The following is a 23,450-nucleotide window of genomic DNA, read 5'->3' on the forward strand; positions in this document are numbered from 1 at the left end:
CATAGGTATGTTAATACATAGGAATGTTAATACACAGAAGTCAAATGAGGGAAAAGAGGACTGCATCAGTGTAATTAGAACTTAAGGTCAGACTTACTAATTGATTTTTTGCTCATATATCCTTTCCATGCACTTGGTGTGCATATACAATTCATGTGACTTGAAAACTGACATAGGCTCTGAAGATATAAATGAGCGCTTAATATTTATATAACTCTCATCTGACTCAGCTGAGTATGATAAGGTGTTTCTGAGAGTTTCTTGCATTAGATGAAATATTGCGATGCCAGCTGAATTCTCAGTATCCCTGAGTAAATGAAAGCAATTAATAGAATTCAAAGGAGAGTTGCATGGGATGTTTTATAAATATTTTGAAATAAGAGCAAACATACTTTGTCTTGATGATATAAAGTATAAGTCCCCATGCTTTCACCTCCGTGAACAGCAGGGATTTGTTTAAAGTTGCAGATCAAGATCTAATACTCATGAACAGCAAATAGATTAAATCTATAAACAATGAGAGCTATGCCAAAGAACACGTGGTTTTGTTTTATAACAACCAGTCCAAGGACAGTTTGCAAATAAGCGTGCCAGTTTTCTGGAGATTCTTTCATTTTATTTTTTTATATGCTTTGGCATATAAAAGAGGAACATTTCCCTCAGTTGTAAATATCATTTTGAGGGGTTTATTGATGAATAAATCAAATACTAGTGTCAGGGTATAATGCTCATACCAGACAATATCTTTGCTTGGAATTTGATTGGACTCTACCCCATGCTTCGTTGTCACCTAAATTAAAAACAAAAGCCCAGGCACCCTCTCGCATTATTTGGAGAAAAGAGGCCAAAGAAGACCTGTTGGAAATACAGCAATCTTGCTGAGATCCTCAAAGTGTGAATTAAAGGATGCTGGGGAGGGGGTCAGAGGCATTGATTTGCAATCTAAATCTAATTTATTCCTACCATGTTAGTGATTTCCTAAAGCACTGAAAAGCATGAGTCTGGCCCACCAGGATTTTTGTGGAGGTGATGGGGAAGTAAATCCACCTCAGCAGATCTGATTGTCACAGAGAATGGGTCCCAAAACCTCCTTGTGGATTCCTAATGTGAATTATCCTGAGAGTACCAAACCCCTCTCTTGTCTGGGTGGTACCTGCTCTGGTCAAGGGTGATCCTCATGTATTTTTAAAATCCCCTTGACATCCAGATGAATAGATGGGTCTTCTTCTGGTTCTGTCCTTTTTACTGGCTGTATACAAGCAGCTTTAGGATAAGCAGTGAATGTTTCCAGCACTGCCATCCTAGTGAAAGGATAAACATACATATTTTTTCATTTTATCTTTCTTAGCTGCGTGCAGAGAATATATAAACCTCTTTAGGGAAATATACAATCTCCTACCCTATGCCTACCAGCAGTCATATTCAGTATTAACTTTAGCACTCATGAAAAATGAATGAAATTTTGCCCAATGACCTATTAAAAACTGAGTAGCAGCATATGGGATTTAGCCACATGGCTAGGCTTTTGTGGGGACAGCCACTGTAACCAATGGCTCTTTTCATAACCACGGGGGATTTACTTTTTCTGGGTGTTTAAAAATCAGCTGTTTCAGTGCCAGTTCTTTTGCAAATGAGGAAGATTATCTGGGTTGGGTGAGGTTTTCATCAGCCTAGGTAGGACTACACAGTAGTGAGGGGAGTGGGATATGGAGCACATCCTGTGGCAGAGTGTGAGCTATAAGCTGAAAGACAGAAATTTTATGTATTAGCTGAGGAAAAAGCAAAACATGAACAAAAACCTGTACAGTGACTGTACTTTGGAGAAGAGGTCTCCAGAAATGGCCTTTAGGTTAAGAAATGCAGGCAATATAGAATACTCAGATAACACAGTGAAGCCTCACCCTTTGGACAGAGGAGTTGTTTCCTTGCACTCTGCCACCTGTGCAGACCTAGTGCATACTCTTCACTGTGAGACAGACAGAGCTTGAGGCACATTCATTCTGAATTTGTACAGTGTTTGACTGCCCTAATGCTACTTTCAGACTTGACTTCCTTTGTTTACTGTGCATACATCTGTTCTTGGAAAATACACAGTGGTACACCATCACATCTGAATCAGGAAGGTGTTTTTTTCTTGCTTTTTCTAGAGGTCTCCTTCAAATTATGTTGAAATGGACTTCCTTTTGTGCATGCCTGTCCAAGGACACGCTATTATTAACTATTAAGCCTCTTAATATCCTCATGGAGTCATGCCAAATTTTTGAGAATTTTTGAGAGGAAATCCTGCAGGAATTTTTGAGGCTTAGATAAATCAAAATGTAGATATTGGTTATTGATAGATAATTTATACCTAATTTTTTTCTGAAAAAACCTACCATTTATCTACTGAATTTCCCACATTCTCAACTATGTGAAAGCTGAGTGTTTTTTCATTGTTATCTGGATTTTCTCCTTTGAGAAACTTCCAAGACTTGTTTTTTTTTTCTGGCTCTTGTGTTGCCCTTTTTTTTTTTTTTCTTTTTTTTTTTTTAAATTGAGGGAGATACAGCATCAAGATAATTTCAACAGTATGACCTTTGGGGCTACAGGTGAGAACTCCAGGAGCACATTTCCAGTCTGTGCGCAGGGGCAAAGGCAAAGCCTGCAGCTTGCTGGGGAGAGGGGTCAAAACCTGTTCTAATTCCTCTGATTTAAACAGAACCTTTATATCTCCAGTATCCACTGTGTATTGCACAAGAGATACCCCTTAAATAAATTGTCAGTGTCCTTATGAAATCCCTAGGTGGAATATGGATACAAGACATCTTTTAAAACACACAAAATCAAAGAACTTGTATTTTAATGTATTTAATTGCAGTCCTTATTGCTGTATGCCTGTATTAGCACATCAGCTCTATTAAAAATACTCTCCTAACACATTTAGAGATTTTTGTTTTGACACTAGAAATGTGTCATCTTGGCAGTCCTTTGCTGGAGGCTACTTGGTATCAATTGCCAGATGTAATTAGAAATCTGAAATTTGTTTAAAAGGTTGGAGATCACCATTCTTTGTGCTTTAACCTTAAGTTTTCTAGGTTACAGATACAGAAACATGAGTTGCCAGAGGTAATTTTTTTTTCACAGCATGATGTGTCATCTGTATGATGGAACCAGCTTTAATTATTCAGTTGGTGCCTGCAAACAGTTGCTTAGTGATTGTGTCCTTTCTGTTCAAATCTGCAGTGAAACTCCTTTGTGTGCTGGGTCACTAGCTGTTTTCAGTCAGCATGACCCTGCTGATTTAATTGGTATACACGAAGAAAACCTAGTTGAAAATACCTTTTTAAATTTAATACTTATCTTCTGTAATATTTACAGACAAGACAATGCTGACCAATAAAAGAGACATCTCATGTGTTTTTCAGTATCCCAGTTTTTCTTTTACAGATGTCTTTATTTTCACTGGTGGTTCTCCTGAAGAGTACTTAAAATCAGCCCTGCAGCAATTTTACTTTTGGAAAGGACTAGGTGAAGCCTGATCATGTAACCATTTGGTAACTCAAGAAGACAAGCCTACGTGAAGCTTGCCCTGGAAAGCACCACAAGATAGTAATTCATAACTAAAAATCTCAGTATTTGAACCCACGATTCTTTTAAAAAAACTCACTTTTTTTCACAAAGCTCTGTCATTCACTTAAAAAAATTCAAACTGAAAATAAAACCACATGTTCTTCTCAGTGGGAGAGAAAGTGTCAGGAGACTAGAGCCATAGCAGCTTACAGATTAGTCTCCCAGGAAGAGCCTGGCCTGTGCATGTGTTATGGAAGCAGCTTTCTAGTTACCAGGCACCAGGTGGTCACCTATGGTTGATCTAAGGAGCAAACACTGCCACAAATGCTATTAGTAGCGTGTAATGAGATTAACTCCCCATAGTATTTGCAATATCCTTGAGGGTTGAGTTTTTGTTTTTTTTTTTTTTCCACTGAAGCAGCACAGGGCTGATAGCATCCCTTAGACAGTGAAAGAGTTTAATCTTTCATTGTTGTTTGCACATAATTCTCATCAGCATTAATAGGAGTTAAGCATGCACAAAAAAGGGAAGAATAAAACTTGGAAGTTTAAGCAATCATACTATCCAAGAGTTTCACAAAGGACCAGGCCAAAATTGTATGACTGTTCTTACTGGGTAATACATACTTTCAGAGATAAGTGTTTTTGAGGCATAAAGGGTGATTTGGGTTACCAAAATAACAGTGAAGATTTAGTAAAAGGTAAAAAGACTTAGCTGCAAGAGACAGAACTTAAGGCAGAGCTCATATTTAATTAAATGTTCTGCTTTCTGTCACAGGGTGGGATTTTGCTTTCTTTCATTTTAAAGTGACTAGTTTTGGTATGTGCTGAGCATTGCTATGGGCTCTCTGGATGTTTGGTGGATCTTTATCTGGTTAGAGATGACACATTTCTCCACAGCGGTTCTTGCATATACAGCAGTAAACTGTTGAACCAGGTGTGAGTTCTGTTTCCTCCTGTAAAAGCTGTGGCTGCTTAAGCAAAAAAAGGATCCTCTCATTACTGCAAGACTAGTCATCTCCTCACCTCAGAGGCTGCCTGAACTATTTCTGGGGGCATCTGCTTCTTCCTAAGAAGAAGATATAGCAAGTTAAACATTTGAAGATTAAAATAGATGTTTTCAGAACTAGATCTGTTCCTCACTTATCCTTCTGTACAGAAGTTGGTATAAGGAGAGGATCCAGGACCAGTAAAGAAATAAAATCATCCAAACTGATGCTTGACTGGCCTCTGAAATCACTCCACTTTGTCATTTAGAGGGCCAATTTTTGCTGTCACACTTGCTGGTTCATTGATTTCTGGTTGCCAAGTCCTCTGGTCTCTGTTGGTGGCATTTTTTTCTTGTATCAGTGGATATGGAATATCACTGTTTCTAATTTATGCATTGCTTTTTGTTGTTACAGTTCCAACCACTGATAAGGGTAATTGGTTTGTGAAATTTTAGAGGTTAGGTATTAAAAGACATTGCCTTTGCAACATAATGTTTGAATATGGGTTTGTATTTCCCAAAGATACGTGCTGGATTTTTCCCCTCTCCCTGTTTTTGATAATCTAATTAGAGGGTATTATTGTCTTTTTCTGCTTTATAATATTGGTTGTACTTAAGCACATCATCCAAAAATTAAAGGCCAAAGACTGGAGGGACTATTTTGTGGCTTGTTTTAACTCCAGAAATGAAATCCAGAAAAATGTTCCCTTTGTGCTGAAACAGGTGTGCCTTCTCATTTTCTTCTTTGTAAAATCTAGCATTAATTAATAGTATTTGCCTGTCTTGCACACAGAGGCAATCGATTTCATATTACATTTGCAGTTTGTATGAAACCATCGCAGTGAGGAGTTGCACATATCCAGTAAAGAATCACTGGAGGAAGGCGTTTTGAGGCTTTTAAGAGGCTCTCTCTTGTCTCTGCCTTGGGGTGGAACAGTTGCTCTGCTCTTTCAGACCGATTGGTGCTAGAAAGAGACAGTGAATTTAATCCAGAAATTGATTAGCAACACTGTTTATATGTAAAGCAGAATAAAAAGCTTTGGGCAAGTTTTGCTATAGAGCCAGGAAGCTGGGCAGTTGCCAGGGGAAAAGCTTATACCTGGTTCTCATTAGAGGCTTACAAACAGAGCATCTTGTTATAATTTGTGTTGGTTACAGGGACTCAGGGATATTCCGCAGCTGGTGAATTAGTTGATAGTAATGCTGCATTCAGTAGAATCCCAGTTTCCCAAAGTGCACAAAAATAAACCCAAGTATTAAAAAATACAGCTTTTTCACTGTAATACAGCTTTGATGATTCTATGGTTTGTTCAGGGAATAGCAATAAAGCTGTGATGTTACTTGAGAAAGAAAAACTTAACAGTTCTTCAAAGACCACCACTAGGTAAATTATGTTTAAGGAGCTATTTTGACAAACATAAGGGTTTTCTGGTACCAAATAAACATTACAGAACAGGGATCAGGGGTGGATTATTAACTTGTGGGGTTTTATGCCAAGAAAATACATTGATTCCCAGACCACAGGAAGATTCAAACATAAGTAATTTTAAAATACTGCAAAGTAAAGTGTCTAATCTGCAGTGCAAGGCTCCTGGAACAGCCTTAGTGCTTGCTAACAGATCTGTCATTCATTATTCGTGGGCTGCCAAGATGAGGAAATCCTCTCTGATTTGAACTAGGAGGAAGAATAAAAATTGTATCTAAACTGAGAAATTTTCATAAATACATGGCAAAGAAAACGTGCTCCAGGGAAAGAATGGATTCCCTATGTGTGAAGCCCTTATAGGTTGTATTGACTTGTCAGATTTTCAACAGGAATGGCAGGTGAACTTAAAACTTAATTGCATGTAAGGTAATGATACCAAGACCAGAAATATCCTCCAGAGAATTTTAATTGGAGCTCTGGGTTTGGCTTCAGCTGCCATAGTGATGAAAACCCATTAGTAAGAAGAAGGCTGCAGCAATTTAGAAACATTAACAGAAACCTTCTGAAGTGATCAAAATTCAGATACTTCTCCCTAAGGAATTATAAAAAACTAAAAACATATTCAGGGGTAGAGATATCTGGGAAGAGGAAAGGCAAACTTCTGAAATTATTTTTTTCTGAAATATACTCATTTCAGTATTTATCCCTTTGCAACACATTTTAAATTTACGTCATCACTTCCCTGATGCTGCTGTGCTCCATTTTCCTTATAAAAGTGGGAGTTGCAGTGAAGGGCAAGGAAGCATCTGCAGAGTGTGCTGCAGAGGAAAGGAGAAAAAAAACTTCCCTCCCCTGGCAGTCAGAGTGCTGTGGGCTGAACAGCACAGCCAGGCACTGCAGCACAGGGAGGTAAAGAAAAGGATGTTTAAAAAAAAAAAAAAAAAAAAAAAAAAAAAAAAAAAGGGTTTTAGCAATGGGAACATTTGAAAGAAAATAAATTTAACTGAGATTGTTGGATATTCTTTTGAAATACAGGAAGAGTCTTGGCTACTTGGTTAAATACCGCTAAGGAGAACTATAATTGCTGATGTTTCCTATCTTGATTTCAAAAGCAGATCTTTATAATCAAAGAACTTTTTCCATTCCTCATGGACCTCAGTGACAATATTCCTATGGAGTACACTTGGATTTGAGGTAGATGCTAAACTAATTAATGGAGATTGGCACAACTGAACTTTTTTTTAAGAAGTAATAAAAATAAATCAGATAGTTTGGTTGGTTGAGTTTGGTTTTTTTTCCCATAAAAAGCCGCACTTGGAAAAAGTGCCAAGCATGTTTGATGCAAAAATCAGCTTAGCATCTTTAACAGCCCAGTAAACAGTTTTGTCTGTAATGTGAATACACTGGTCACTTGGTATAACAAAAGAACACTTAAGCTTCTGACTAGTCCTGTGAATTATGAAATATTATGTGTTTGATAAACCGTGAAGTATGAGATAGGGTATTGAGAAAGAAAGAGCATTTTTCCCAAGTAAGATTTTATTTGGCTATTTGACAGTTGAGATATGAGAGGTACCTTTTCTGAATAACTGACCAAAGTTAAAATATCACATTGCAGGAACTATTTTAAATAAATTATGCTGGGAAGTGATCTGATCTGCTCTGCTCAGGATTATTTTAATCCCTGGGTCCAGGATGTTTTCCAGAAATAAAAGAAGAATTTTTCTTTCTTTCTAGACAGAGAGGGTTGTGGAAGATGTCTGGTGTTGTGCAGCTCTCCTCTCCCTGGTTAGTAACCCTCCCAAATGCAGTTTCAGCTGAGGACTTTTACTGACCTTCAGGACTCATGAGTCAGCTCTGCATTACTGCAGTCTCCCATCGTGGTGTGTGTTGGCTGCCAGTTTCTCTGCAGCACTAGGGCACGGTGCTGTGCTGCTGGAAAATAAATCTCCAGCTCTATGGGCCCGTTCTGCAGTGCATCTTAGAGCAAAGCTATTTTCTGTGCAATTCAGATTTAAGGGTAGGAGAGAGATTAGAGACAATGAAAACACCTAAAAATGCAGGGCTGACCGTGGTATATATCTGCCATTAATTAGCTATCTTGCTCTTAAGAGCTTCTTAAGATTGTGACTTCTGTGATCTAGAAATACATAACCCAAGGAAAATGCTTACAGAGAACCTCACATTTACCTACCTGCCTGCCTCAATTTTGCAGAATCTGCACAGAAAAGATGCAGAGGAAAAGATGAAATTTCTTGGCTTTTGCCTAGATAATCCCAGACAAATTCCTCACCAAGCTCACTGGATGTTGTTTTCTGTTGCTGTTTGAAGCTAGGGTTTCAAGCTCCGCAGTGATAACATTGTTAGTGTTAAATAATATCAATATCTGAGCAATCAGGGAAGTAGTTTATGGAAGAATTTCAGGTCTGGGAAGTAGCTTACAGAGTCCATTAGAAAAAAAAATCCATTATGCATAGCTCAGCTTTGTAAGTATTCAGTATTCTCTAAAACACAAAACTGTAATGTACTTGCAGAACCAAAAGGATTTTCTAGGTGCAGCACTCTAGCTGTCTTCTAAAGGTTCATGTTTCTCTTTCCATATGACCTTGGAAATTGTTTCCCAGTATGTATTTTATGAGATTAAAATTCTGTCACGCTTATCAGATTCATTCTAAAGATAAAATAAATTGTGAAAGTAGTTGTTTAGAGAGCACAGTATCTATAGAGTTATACCTACAAAACCAGTATGTGGAAATATTCTACAACATGATTAAGATACATATTTCAGGAAGCCACTCTGAAACTCTGAATATTTTGGAGGAAGATCTAAAACTTTAATTATCTGGAGCATTAATAAGTGCTATATGTTGCCTTGAAAGTAATGGAAAATGCTATACAATCCATATAGAAAGGATCAAAGGGCAAACCAGATGATGAATTGAGCAGTTCTCTAATGTTTCTGACACTGTGTGTTTCAAGGTTGGAAGGGTGATTCATGAGAGAGATAGTGGCTTCAGGTAAATGAATTGTTGGTGAAAGCCCATGTCAGAAACTTGAGCTGGAAAGAGGTGTCTTCTCAAAGCTGCACTGACTACAGCCATGGTGTTGGTTAAGGCTGTTCTCATGGCTAGGAACATTGCATAGTCCTCTAGTAAACGCCCATCACTTTTTCTTCTCTTTCTGCCCTGATGTTAAACTACTCTCTTCTCTAAACTCTCCTCTTTTTTCCCCTCTTTCTGTAGTCACAGAAGATCATTTCTTGGAGTAGAATCATAAAGCTGCACTCTCCTTTTGGAAAGCATAATTCCAGCTGTTCCAGTTCAGATTTATGTCCTGTGCTTGCCATCCTCTTGCTGAGATCACAGTGCTGCTAAATACTGGTGTACAAGGCTTCTGGGATTTAATCCCTACTTGTCACGTGAATTGTAAATGGCACAGGTCAATGGAAGAACAGAAAATACAGAATTCAGAGACAGCCATGCAAGGCTGTGGCATCATGTAAGAAAGCAAAGACTATTGCCAGGGATCTGTTTTCTCTACAACTGGATAGAATATTGTGTAGTTTCCCCAGAAAGATGAAATCTTATGTATTGGGAATAATTGGTTGTCATAGGATAGATCAGGAATGTTTGATTTCCTAATCCAAAAACTACTCCAACAATCAGAGACTGTCACTCATTTCACAAAGAGGCTGGGTTTTTTTCCCACTGGTTGTGAATTTTAGAGCTCCATAGCAATAACTTGTTGAACTCATTGAACAAATTGATGCTGTTGACTGACTATTGGATATATTTTTCTTAAGCAAAGTCAAGAGTGAACCCGTTTATTGGGAGCATGGATTCTACTACTGTTGCAAGTTCAGCATATAAACAGCAAGTAGAGGGGTTTTTGTTTGTTTGTTTGTTTTTGGTTTTGTTTTGTTTTGTTTTGTTTTTTACTGTGATTTTATTGAGGTCTTCAGGAGTATTGGTTTTAAATTTCACTCCTGTCCAGACACTCAGTGAAATCAATAGTGATATCCCTAGGCTACTTTGTTCAGTTTTTGTAGCATATTCCCTCTTTTGGGAGATAAATCTATTTTAGTAGGCATTAAATTATAGTATGTAAACTTTTCTTTTCAGGGTAGTATTTGATTTTTAATGCTTTAGGAGTCCTTCATAGCGTCATGAAATTGTATAGTATCAGGAATTAAGTGAGAAATACCATTTGCTGAAGGTGAGGAATGAGAATTGAGAGTACTGATCTGCCCAACACTAACAGATGGGAGTGAAAGGGCAGCAGTTTGCTTCTACTTGATAAATGGTTGTATTTTGACAGCAGATTAGATGTCACACAAAGTTGGCAAGCATGCAAGAAATCAATATTTAGTGTGAAAAGATTATACAATTAGTCTGATTAGTTGATCAACAGGGTGTGAAAAAGGTGATGTAATGTCTTGAATTAACTTCAAGAATATTTCAGGGTGAGTGGTCACAGAGCAGTGAGGTCCCTGCAATCACTGAGACTTGCAACAGCTCCTAGCACAGCTCAGTTCATAAGTCTGGAAGTATTAAAGTTTGAGGCAGAAAACCTGAATCCAGCTATTAAAATCAGTGCAAGCAGGTCGACTTGTATTCTCTCAGTGCTGTCTAAGTGTCCTGAGCAAGGATTGGTGAGCTGAGTTTGTGTACAGTAACTGGAGGCTGAATCTTGCAATCTCTGTTCAGACTGCATAATCATCTTGTGTCTAGCCTCCCACTTTCAGAGCTCTGTTATTATCTGGAGGTCTAAACCCAAATGAGATCTGACAGATAAGAGCTTACCCAGAAACAAAAATGAAATTGTATGCAACAGGCTTTACTTCATTAAATAAATGTGAGCTTTAAAATGAAAAATTACAATACGGGGGATGCAGGACATTGCCTCTGAGGACTTGTAGTTAATAAATTGTTTGAAGTCAGATATGCTGGGAAAAAATGTTTAACTATCACCAGGCTGCAGCAGAACCAAATGAGACTCAAATATCTATTCCATTTATGCAAGAAGAGGGAGAAAATAAACTAGATATTTATGCTTTCTGGAGAGTCACAACACAGCTCAGTGTTCCAGCTGATCAGGTGCAAGAATGATTAACCTAAATTTGCAGAGATAACACATAATTCCCTATAAAAAGCATGTAACATTAGGTAGGAATATGAACCTACCATCGTGTCCAGAGCAAGCAGTTTTAAATGATGGCAAGGAAAATAGTCACACTTTGCAGTTAGTGGTGTCATTCTTCCAAACCTTTGTCTCCATCAGAGGGCTCAGCAATGTTAACTCATTATTAAATTTGTTCACAGCTGTCACATCAGCTTGGCATCCTAGCAGGATTTCATTTTCACCTAGTAATGTGTAAAATACTCTGATATTCATACATACATAGGAGTTACTGCTGGAAAAAAAATTATTATACCTTCCTTGCAGACAGCCTAAATTTAAGAAGCCATTGGGCTGAATTGAGCCCCGGAGGCAGTGAATCCATCTTCTCTGGCATAAATGAAGCTATGCCTGTGTTACACACACCCCATTGTGTCAGCTAGTTATAAGACTGAATGCAGCAGTCTTGTACCTGGCTTCACCTGCAGGGCTTTCAGACCTTTCCTGGAAGGAGCTTTCTGAAGTCCTGTTCTTGTTGTCCAGTGCCTGGATATTAGACATTTCTCCATCAGGTCTGCAAATCATTTTTTTCTTACTTGCAGATACAGAACTCTGGAGTTTTAGAACATCAGAATTTGCTTCGGTGACTCTGTATAATCACTGCCTTGCTCAATGCTGGACACTTACCTTTTTCTACAGCCTGCAGTTTAGTTCAGCAGGAGGCTTAGCATGGTTTAGTAACCCTTTCTCAACAAAGAAGGTGAAGAGGTTCGAGTGCTCCACATAATTTATGCAAGATTTCATCAGATAATTGATAGTCTGCTATAAAAGGGGATCTTGTTTGTTTCTCTGTGGTCTGAAATTGTTGTTGCAATGTAGTGCCTCCAGGCAGACAGGATATTTGGGGCTGGTCACGATTACAGTATTATTTGACGATTTATACCCATTGATATTGGTATTGAAAACAAGGAAAAGTAGATTTATTCAGTTAGTACAAGACATAGCAACCATCACATGACAGTCCTCCAGACTCTGAGGACTCTGTTGATAATATGGAGCAACCACAAAGACCCCAAAGTTAACACACCTGGTTTTGGAGGAAAAGTTTTAAGTCCACACTAGAAATAGCAGATGAAATAGTGAGCAGTTTGAAGTTACTAAAAATGTATGAGTTATTAGAATACTGTTTGCTATGCAAAAAGCTCTTTTTTTTTTTTTTTTTTTCCCCAAAGGGATTTATTGCTTTCAATGTATCATGTGCAAGGGATATGATAACCTTCCAGTAACCTTCACCAGACATGGTAAATCTGAAACAGATTGTAGTTGAGATGATTCTTGAACACCAGTTATTGCTTCTCAGCACAGTGGCTGACCAGCTCCCATCCTGTCTTTCAAGAGCCTAAGCATCCCTTAGAACTTTAGAGATGGATGTTTTATGGTTCATTTTTGCAGGATTTCCCCCCTCAGTGTCTGGAAATTCCTCCACAAGACCAGGGGCAGCCGAGTGGGACCCGGGCATTGAAGCTGCTCGCAAGTGCAGAGCACTGAGGGTTTCTAGCTGCAGGAGGTCATTGCATATTCATGGTGTGTGGGAAGTTTCATTAGCCAGGCTTGCAAGCTGTGCCATCTGTAAATACCACCCAGCACGGTGGTGGCTGACGCAACACGGCCCTCACGTCTCCTAGCAGTGAAATGAGACTTTGAAGTTCCTTTCAATGAGAAATGAGAGATGTGTTTAAAGTTCCCAGAGGAATGTGTGTGAATGCCAGGTCAGGTGTCAAACAGTTAGCATTTTCAGGGAGAAGGCATACTTCCAGGGAGAATACTCCTCTCACCCTTTCTTGCCAAGAGTGACCACGGGAAGGATTTGCCTTCTGTGTTTACTTTGTGTAGGAACTGTATTGATAGGGAGCAAGTGAATGTTGGTGTCTACCTGGAATAACAGGATCTTCTCTGGCATAAATGAAGCTATGCCTGTGTTATGCACACCCCATTATGTCAGCTAGTTACAGGACTGAATGTAGCAGTCTTGTCCCTGGCATCACCTGCAGGGCTTTCAGACCTTTCCTGGAAGGAACCTTCTGAAGTCCTGTTCTTGTAGTCCAGTGCCTGGATATTAGACATTTCTCCATCAGGTCTGCAAATCATTTTTTTCTTACTTGCAGATACAAACACCCCTCTATTGAGTAGCCTGCTACAGCAGGCACACCTGTGGGCTGGGTTGCACAGCCATGCCCAAGAAAAAGGTGTATCAGTAGTGATGCATGGTTAAACAAAACGTGAATGAGGACTTGATTTCTTCCCCTTGCCATTCATCTGCATTTTGTGTTTGCACAAATTTAACATGGTCACTGTTAAAAGTGATTCATGTTCATGCTGCTTGACTGGCCTGAGAAACTGATTGTGTAAGTTAAGAAAACTGTTCTGTCACTTTTCTAGGGGTTGTGATTAACACCATCCCCATCTCAAGAATCACACAATAAATGTCATTGATATTTGGATGAGTAGGGGAACATTAGGATCCTATGGCCTTTGAAGCTGGGTTGATGAGTGCAATTTTAAGCAATTTTCACATGCTGTTTACCTCTCTCTGTTCTTGTTCTGAATCAAACAGCTGCCAGACTCTTTGCTCATATCAGTTTTTAATTTGAAGCTTTAATTAATAAAGTCAGAAGATGAGCAGATACTTGTATTTCTTCCAGACACAAATAATATTTATATATTAAAGTCTTTAGAAAGGGCTTTGACTTGCTTCCTAGGAACTATAAGAAGGTAAAATCTATCCACCCAACCACTTCCATGCAATGTGGAAGTTTCTTCCTTTCTTCCTCTGTCAAATCACAGAAATGATCTGTCACATGTAGAGAGAGGCTGCAAAAATCCAGTAAAGCAACCCCAGATGTACACAAGTCTCAGGTTCTCCCACTCCCATCTGTATTTTAGTAAGTCACAGTCTCTTGCCAGTTTATGAGGTGCTGTTGCTGCTTTCTGCTCCCACACTGTGATAGTTAATTTCTGTCTGATAAAACTGTTCCCATGGGAGACTTTCCTTCATTCCAGCTGAGCATCTCAGGATATCAATCTGGGCAGCAAGCCTGTGTTACTCTTTAAAAAACTGCAAGTAGTTTTTTTTTTTTTCAAAGCCTTTCCTATTTCTCAAGCAGTGAGATGGGACTGTGTTACTGACATCAGCAAGGTGCTGCAGACTTCCCAGGTGTTCCATGGGATGGGAGTGACTCACACCCTGCCAGTGCTGGGTCCCCACCCTGCATGGGAATCAGTAACGTGTTTGTGCCTAGGGGTTGAAGAGGGAGGCGGTCACAGAGGCATCTCTTGAGTGGGCACCATGTGCATGTTACAGAGAACTTGCCTGCCTCTGGAGATCACTCTCAGGGCCCATGAACCCACACAACCACTGGAGCAGGGTGGTAGGATGTAGGTAACCACTACTGGGTGTTGGTCTGCAGGAGTTGTGACTCCTTAGGTCAAATCCTTCCCAGCTACAGGGGCTTGGAGCAGCTTCAGTCAAGCCCAAAGTGTGTGCTTTGAGCCCAAGGAAAGCTCGTGCATCTTTGTCTGACTTTGTGTGTGGCTAATTGCATTTCTTTTTCTACCTCTGTTTAATGTGTTTATGTCTAATGATATATGAGGCTTAGTCTAGCCTGAAGCAAAGTATGTTAGTATCACCAGCTATTAAGAACAGAGACTGGACAGAGCTAGAGAATAAAGTAGGTATTTATTGAAAGGCCTCCAAGATCCACCTTGGGCAGGACAAGAGCCTGACCAGGGCTACACCCAAGGTTGATTTAGAGTTGTCACAAAATGGCTGACTGGTGACAAGGTCTTACATTTTTATAAGTTTTGGTCCATTTGCATATTGGGGTTTAATTGTCCAATTAAAGCTTCAGGTTGTGAGGTCTCATCCTTCTTGTTCCTCCCTTCAGTCCACCACTGTTTGTGCTTTTGGGCCTGAAAGTTGCCCTTGGTCTCCAACAGGAAAAAGGATTTGTTTTGTCTCCCTACTCTGTGAAGAGAGCTCACCAGCACTTAATATGAGGCTCAGAACTACACCCCTAGGCAGCACAGAATGTGAAAAGCATGAAAGTTAAAACTTAAGGCATCAGGGCAGGAAGGGTAGCCCTGAGCCTGCCCCAGCCAGAGACACTGTGGGAATGGCTGGCTGCCCTTCCTCTCACACGATGCTCTCAGGCATGTGGAGCTCCTTTCAGCCTGACTATCCTCAGCCTTGTTAATTTACATCTCTTTACAGGGGAGGTTTTCTGAGTTGGCAAATAGGTCTGTGTCCCGTACTCTCTTTTAAACCTAATTAATTATTTTAATTGATTAATATTGCGCCAAGCAGTTTGCTCAGAAGGGACAGCACTTCTGGCTTTTTAGACTAATTACCAGTCTGGATTTCTGAATGACAATCCAATGCTAATTAATCTCACTGCATTCTCACAGAAAGAGACCCTGATAAGAACTTGCCAATTAACATAAGGGGGAAAAAAAAAATCAACAGTCCTGTTTTGTTTTTCTGGCATTTACTCCCCATCAGATGAATATCACTATTAAATACAGAGATAGACTAAGTATGAGAGCCAGCAGTGAGGCTGCTCCAAACTTGCCCAGACTTTACTAATTCAGAATCTAGATGTTATTTGTATGTCCTGTCACTCTTATTGCTTAACGTTGCTTGCTACAGCTTTGTAAGCAGGCGTGATATAAAGTAAGGCAGGATGGCAAGTGACTAACCATCCCCATAGGGAGTTTTTTGCAGTGTCCCAGTGTTAATACCAGTGGAAAGCTGAAGGGAACATTTTGGCAGTGTGGGTTCTAGTTTTCACGTGGTTTGTCAGGGCCAGATGCTCAGCTGATGATGGTTACTCCCTTATATGCCCCAGCTCTGTGAGGCCAAGGTGAGTTATGGGCACTTCTTCAGCCAGAGGGCTGTCACACAGTGAGATACGCAGCAAACTCATGGAAAGTCCTGGTTTATACCCTGGTGGTTGAATTTAATTTTTCTTTTTTCCTCTCTGCAGGTCAGAAGATTCTTCACCACAGAAGTGATGTCTTAGAAACTGTAGTCCTCATCAATCCCTCAGATGAAGCAGTTAGTACTGAGGTAAGCAGGAAATACTTTGTTGGACATGTCATAAAAGCTCCATTAAGTGGACATGATGAGGGCACTGAAGCAGGTGTAGTTGAGGTGATTATGGAGCATCAGTCACTGCCTGCCAGCTTAGAGACTGACAAACTAAAATATTATTTTTCAAAGTCTTAGCAGATGCTGAGAGCAGGTCCTGACTGTGAATGAAAGAATATATTTGGAATAAATATAATGAAAAATGTCACCCATCCCTTGATCTTGTCCCTGGTTTCCCAGACTCCTGACAAATTGTCAGAAGCATAGGACAGAAACACGCCTCTGATCCCAGCATTCCTTTTCTCATAGTGCATCAAATGCTCTTCTTGATGGAGTGGAGGCAGCTGTGGTTGAGCTGCCTCTGTTTTTCTTTTGCTTTGCCATTGTTTAGTAGCTTTAAATGCCTATTTTAGTTATGAAGAAAGTGTCTGAAGGTGCCCAGGGACAAATTTGGCTCTGAAAGGAGTTACCAGCTCTGTGGTGGTGACTCTAGGTTGATCTATCTGTCCTTCAAAAAGCATGTGACATGATTAGTGAACCCTGGAGAGTGCCCATAAGAGGACTGCCAACTCCTTATAAACTCAGTACAGTCAAAGAACTGATTGTGTTGCTCAGAGACAAAATTGATTTATTTAGCTAGTGAGACTGAAGGTTGAAATAATAGGGATAATTGCATTGCTGATCTGTGTTGGGAAGCACTGCCACAGTCTCATTTCTTTTGGGAAATAAAGGGGTTCTGCTGGTGGTCACTGGTGAAAAAACTGTATTGCAGTCAATTGTTAAATGATGTTGAACACAAGCAGAAGAAAGGACTCCAAAACAAATCAAATTTCTGAACTTGTAGAAGTTTAAAAGCCACCTTGGTCAATGGGAACTTACTAAAATACGATGCATGAAAATCTTATTACAAGCCATTAGAGGTGTTTGGTAAGGACAAGGGGTCTGTGCAGATCTGTGCATTCATTCTGAGTAAAAAGCCATCAAGTGTGTGCATGTGTGAAGGGGTGAAAGAGATGAAAAACTGACAAATGCAGGGAAATGCTGTTTCTATTACTTGTCATTCCTTTGATGGATGACTACATGGAAGGATATTATCTGCCATCCATTAATGGTTTCTGAACCCTGGGCTTACTGCTTTTACTCTGGAAGATGTTTGGCTAAGTTACTGTAAATTTCATCTCACAAGACTGTGGGAGGCAATCTTGACTTGGCTTTCATCCTGCCAAACTGGTCACAGTCAGACAGATGAGATTTAACTTGGCTGGCTAAACAAGGCTCTAAATAGACACAATTCAGGAAGAGACAATCAGAAAGAGGTGTCAGAATTAAATCAAACCTTGAAGTAGACATCCTCAATTCACTATGGCAAATAGAAAACTCAGTTTCATATATGAGAGATTTCCAGGGTGCATCTGGGGCAGATAGAGATATACCATTAAGCTCTGACTTCACGAGAAGAGGAACTGGAGTCTATTTACTCAGGAAAAACCCAAAATGCACAAAGAAACAAAAAACAAACCAAAGTAAAACAGCAGGGAAAAAAAAAAAAAAAAGAAAACCAAGCCAAACAAACAAAAAAGAGAAAGAAATACAACATACCTGGTAACCTGGCTGTTAATAAATAGCCTTACTTGGTGGTAGTCCACTCATGATTGTGCCCAAAGCTCCTGTCATGTTCTGTCAAATGCCAAACACCTCCCATGAGAAGGAGGCCCAAAGGGGGAGAGATTGATGTTTCCTGAAGAAAACCTTGATGAACATTCACTTCCTTTTTACGAAGTCCCCACTCCATTGCTTTAATGTTCTTATGACTGCCCCATAGGTTTGGGAAACCACTGATGTGCTGGCCTCTGTTAATGCTCCATCCTGAACTCTGTTTTGGCTGAGCCTACATCTTGCTGTGCACTCCTTCAACCAATTTTGAACTTTAACCAACAGTTAAGCTGAATGGAATCATCACCTTGCAGTACTTCTTCTAAATCTGAGTGGTCTTTAAATCAGGAGACAAATTTCTGGTAGTCTTTCAAAAAATCTTATTTGTACCCAGACACGGAATTTATGTTTCTCTTAAGGTCTTCCATGTGTACACATTATGATGTATAATCTGCAAATATTTATTTACCTACTTTCTTGACATAGTTTGCTAACTCTACAGAATGTACTTTATTGTCAATTAATAAAATAGGTTGAAGGGGAATTATGTGACAGTCACATGTCAGTGATTCACAAGTGATTCACAAGTCAGGAAGTAGTTTTAATGGAAAACCTGGTGAGTTTACAGAAAAGTTGTCAGACTGATGAGCACTGCTGGCAGCAACAAAAGAAAACTTAGAAGAGAAAGCTAGTTCTGATATGGGTTTAATAGAGTGAAAACAGAGGAGATTTGATTGATGCAGATCAGACAAATGTTTGCACTTATCTATATTTTTGTCTGAAATAAAAATACATACACTTCATACATGACATTTCTGAATTTATCATTGTTTAGTGCAATCAGTGGCAGACCAGCATTGGTCCTACATTTAATTAAAGGGAGTTTCTGCTGCTCAGTATCAGGGTCACTTATTTAATAAAATAACAGTGAAGATATGGTAGAGTTGGGATCTTCTTTGAGGTACATACTCTCTAGTGTGTGTTTTCCAGTTGTACTGGAAACGTGAGTTGTTCAGCAGAGATTCAGGTTAAGCCTTCCTGGCTCAGCCTCCTGGCATTCACAAGAGTTACTTAGAAAAATTGATTGCTTAACAATCAATATAACCCTTGGAAACAATATCTTGCTAGGAGAGCTGAGTTGATTGTGTCATCTCCATGGAGATGGAGCTTGGATGCAATATTGTGTGGAGTTGTCCCAGATGGACTCTGCTCATCTGCTCAATTAGTTTAATATGTGGATAGCCTTGTTCTGGAATCACTGTTCTGGTTTGATTTAATTCTTCCTTAACAGAGGAATTAGTGCATTTGAAATTCATAGCTTACCATAGACTGAATTAGTTTTTCAGTGTTGGGTAAGACTTTTGAAGTATTTGCAAAGCATTTACTCAACAGTATAGAATCTTACACAGGTTTTGTTTGGTTTTGTTCCTAAATTTAGAATATATGGCTTCTCTTAGCATGCACATAAATCTCCCCCTTGGGAGAGGCAAACAAGAATGTTTAGGAGCTGTAGTGAGGGTCAAGTAAAGTAACAAGCATGTGCTCTTAAATAGTTTACCAAGGTTGTCCTGATACAATTCTGTAAAAGTATACCAAGAACTGTACTATGAGTAAGTTCATTGTTAAAAATAATGATTTCTTCATTCAAATTGTATTCTGTTCTGCTTCTCACTGTTTTTTCCATTAATGTGGTTTATTTTTCAGACCTTCTTTCTAATTGCATCTTCCCCCTCCTTTTTTTTCATGTCTTCCGCTTTCTCATTGTCTTTTGTAAACAGCACTATAACTCCATAATGCCTTGGCAGTCCTGTTCTAGAGACTGGTTTTAAATTAGGAGAGATAACCTTGTGCTGAAACATGTCATTACTCCCATTATTGATGTGCCTCTCTTTTTCATTCTAGGTGCGTTTAATGATCACAGATGCTGCAAGGCACAAGCTCCTTGTCCTAACTGGACAGTGCTTTGAAAACACAGGAGAACTCATTCTTCAGTCAGGATCCTTCTCCTTCCAGAACTTCATTGAGATCTTCACAGATCAGGAGGTATGTTCAGAAAAGTGTCTTCCAGGCAACGTTCCATGCTGGCAGAGATTCCTAGAAGACTAAGAGTGGCTCTCTGTCTTGTTAGAGTTATCAGAGGCAGCCTGGTGCTGCTGGTCTTTACTCTTCATTATAGGCCTTCTTGCAAAAACATTCATTTATTTCACTTTAGGTTTCATGTAAACTGCCTAACAAAATAATTAAATAATAATTTGGGAAATTAAATTACAGCTTTCGGGAAGAGAAAATCAAAGAACCCTCGACAACGGAAAGAGATAGGACTGTGTTTAAAATACACAGGTTGTTAGTCTAAGGTTGCTGTGTTTAAAATACGCAGGTTGTTAATCTAAGGTGCACATACAAAGGAGCCAGATTGAACTTGAAAGCAGGTTCTTGTTCTGGGGCTAATTAGCAAGTGACATTAAAAAGACAGAGGGTGGCTGTTAGAATAACTATTTTTTACACCATCTACCTGCTTAACTTTTTTATGGTAGTTTCTAAAATACAGTCAGTGAATCTGTAAAGCTTGTAGGTTTTACATACCAAAAAGATAAGCATGAAATATACCAGTATTTAATGCCATTTGTTTCATTTCTTGTTACTTTGCTCTCTTCCTTAATGTACTGTGTCTGAAAGCTCCCATAGGGCAGAAATCCATAGTAAACAAGCTGTCATACTTAATTTGGCTGCCATGTAAAGTATGTATTTAAATAAACTGTATGGCTGCATCCATACGAATTTAGTTTCCATTGTTAATTAGGAGCCTGTCAGTAGACTGAGATATGAAAGTTCAGCACTGAAATAGCATAGTTGGCGTGAGCGCTAGTTTGACTTTATTGTATCCATATGATCTTTCCTCAAAGCCTCTTTGTTCAACAAATGGTTGGGGAAGGAGCTTTGATTCCTGCTCTCTGAGCCAGTCCTGGCACTTATGATTCACTGGAACTTCTCAGAGTTACTTTTCTATGAAATTACACACTCAAGTTCCTTATGCTTCTGTCTAATTAGCAACACATAATTACTTTGTGACTGCATGCAAAACTAGGGGCAAACGCTACCCATTACCATTAGGAAACAAAGTTATTGCTTGGAAAGTGGAAGGATGGGGGTTGGCCATGAGCTGCAGGTGCTGTGGGATTGCTGCAGTAGTGGGTGTTCAGGGTGTTCACAGCCCCATGGGCTGTGAGTAAGGCTCATTTGGCTCGTCTCTGTGGCTGGCAGTGTGATCACCAGCCAGCTGGCATGGCTCGCAGCAAGTGTTGGCTTCCAGCCTGTTGTTTCTGAAGCCTCGGGGTCTCGGTGTGTCTGCAAGCTTTCACAAAACCAAAGAAAGATCATGCTTGCCATGCCACAGTTCGTGTGTGCAAAATTTCCTAAAAAATTGAAAAAGAATAGGAAAAGAAAGGTCTAGAAAAAGTGGTTAGTGGTTTTCTGTTGGAACCCTGGAGGCTGACAATTTCAGGCTTTCTGTGCTGAAAGGTGCTGAGCCTCAGGCAAGCAGCACATTTGACTTGAGGCTGTGGAACAGGCTTCCAAAATTGAGTGACAGCACTGGGGTTGTGGGTGTGTAGTTTCAATAGTATTGTGTGATCTCACAGGGTGAAAAACTTAAGAGTTAAGATTTTAGTATATAGTAATGCATGTGAGTCAAGATGGAGAATTTTGGGTGTTGTCTGAGTCCTTCTTCTTCACCTTCTTCTTCCTGGGTTTGGGTGGTTTTCTGTAATTGGGTGAAAAAGGTCCACATTGCTGGCCTTAGATGGTCATTACTGGGTCAGAAACATAATACAGGTGTTATCACCTCGTTATTGGGTAATTAGCACTTAAATACCCTTGGAAAGAGTCAGAGGTACTCCATTTTGCCTTGTTTCTCTAACTTGCTAGTTAGAGCTCACAGCTCGTGATTCTGTAAATAGGTAAGAAATAATGAACGTCCAAGTCCGAACTTGAAACCTATGTTTCCTACGTATTAATCCCGACCTTGGCAAGGAAAAAAAGAAGCCAGAACCTTCACAGTTTTCTGTGTGGTGATGAGATGAAAGAATTACTGTGCTGTCCTGATCCTAGTGGACTTGGCCGTGCCAGATTTACCGTTGGACTCAATGATCTTAAGAGTCTTTGGCAACCTAAACAACTCTATGATTCCATAACCATGTAAGGTGGGAGTAAGTGTTTCTGGCCTCTGTCCACTTTTACTTCACTGGGCCAAACCTAAACTAAGGTCAAGAAAAGTGCTTGCAAATAAACTTTGGGAGATACTTATATCAAGTCTAATTCAGAAATCTGTCTCTAGTATGCAGAACTCTCTTCAGGCAATGCCTGAAAGCAGGACTTTCAATTTCTCCTGTGTGAGAAGGTGTAAAATGTCCCATTCCCCTGCTTCTGCAACAACAGCTAGAGCAGGAAAATATTTTTTTGCACCTTTGTGATTCAGGGTAGGAAGTAATAATTGCATTTTTTCTGAGCAGCCAACTTACTGTTTGTCTTCAGTGGCAGTGACACCTTTAAAACTTAATCACTCCTCAACAGATGTCTCTCAGTTTTTAAAAAGACATTCAGGTTTGCAGGTATATTTCTTAGCTCACACAATGGTTTTGAATTCGGAGAAGAGAAGGAGTGGCTACCTCTTCGTGTTGTGATGCTGTCTATCCCCAATGTCCCCATTGAAATTCAAAGCCATTGATACTTTTTTCTGAGACAAGACTGAATTTGCTATTACTAACAGTTACAATCTATGCCTGGAATAATCTTTCTTTATTTTTTTGTTAGCCTGGGCTTCCAGTGCCTTAACACTGTCTGCATTATGCATGCCAACATTAAGGAGCAAAAAAAATCAGAATTTAGAAGTATGAAGCAGAAATCCAAATATGGTATAATATAAACTGGAGAGGACTCACCCCAAACCTTGACACAGTATTACCATTAGCCCTTTATGTTACCACATGATTTTTTTTTTTTAATCTAGACGGAAAATCAGCCCTTTATGAGAAACAGTCAGTACTCCAGTTTTATTTCCTTACGTATGCAACAGATTTGGATTTATTTATTCAGAGGAAATTATTTTTTATTGCATTTGGCTTTTCCTAAAAATGTGTTTTCAACCGTGATCAGAGACATGTCATGAGGAGTACTGTTGAGATTCTAAATCCATTTCAAAGCTGTCATCCCTGCTGCCCCTCTTTTCCTAATTCTGCAATAAACAACAGCACTGGTTTTTCTGTTGTCCTTATCTTTTAACCTTTTCTCCATTTATTCTTTCTGCTTAGTTTGTTCATTTGCTGTCATTCAGACAGGGCCATGTCTAACATATGGGTGAGATTTATTTATACTTCTGTCAAGTGGTTTAGATACTCAGTAACAATGATACAGGAAAGTAGAAAATATTTATTTTGGGCTTTATTTATCTCTTGGTTGGACTGGTTTGTTTTGGTTTTTTTTATAACAGCCACTGCATCTTTGTTGAGTTCTATGTTTGGTAAATGCTAAAAATAAGTTACATAACATAAAGAAAAAAGAGAGACCTACACACA

General features: G+C 39.3%; 1 protein-coding gene across 2 annotated transcripts in view; it reads left to right on the plus strand.

Annotated features, from left to right (window-relative positions):
• The window catches only part of MAP1B (microtubule associated protein 1B), a 72,165-nt gene that overhangs the window by 29,128 nt on the left and 19,587 nt on the right, over positions 1 to 23,450 (plus strand). Inside the window, exons 1-3 of one of the 2 annotated variants that reach the window (XM_066180721.1) lie at positions 16,025 to 16,041; positions 16,124 to 16,206; positions 19,783 to 19,923. In XM_066180721.1, coding sequence (XP_066036818.1) covers positions 19,792 to 19,923 — 132 coding nt within the window. In that variant the 5' untranslated portion in view covers positions 16,025 to 16,041; positions 16,124 to 16,206; positions 19,783 to 19,791. Of the gene's footprint in view, positions 1 to 16,024; positions 16,042 to 16,123; positions 16,207 to 19,782; positions 19,924 to 23,450 lie in introns of those variants that run through there. The other variant, XM_066180719.1, reaches the window with a different exon arrangement.

The sequence above is a fragment of the Chamaea fasciata genome, unplaced genomic scaffold (genome assembly GCF_029207755.1).
Source record: "Chamaea fasciata isolate MVZ Bird 193981 ecotype frontalis unplaced genomic scaffold, bChaFas1.0.hap1 SCAF_4, whole genome shotgun sequence".
NCBI classification, from domain to species: Eukaryota; Metazoa; Chordata; class Aves; order Passeriformes; family Sylviidae; genus Chamaea; species Chamaea fasciata.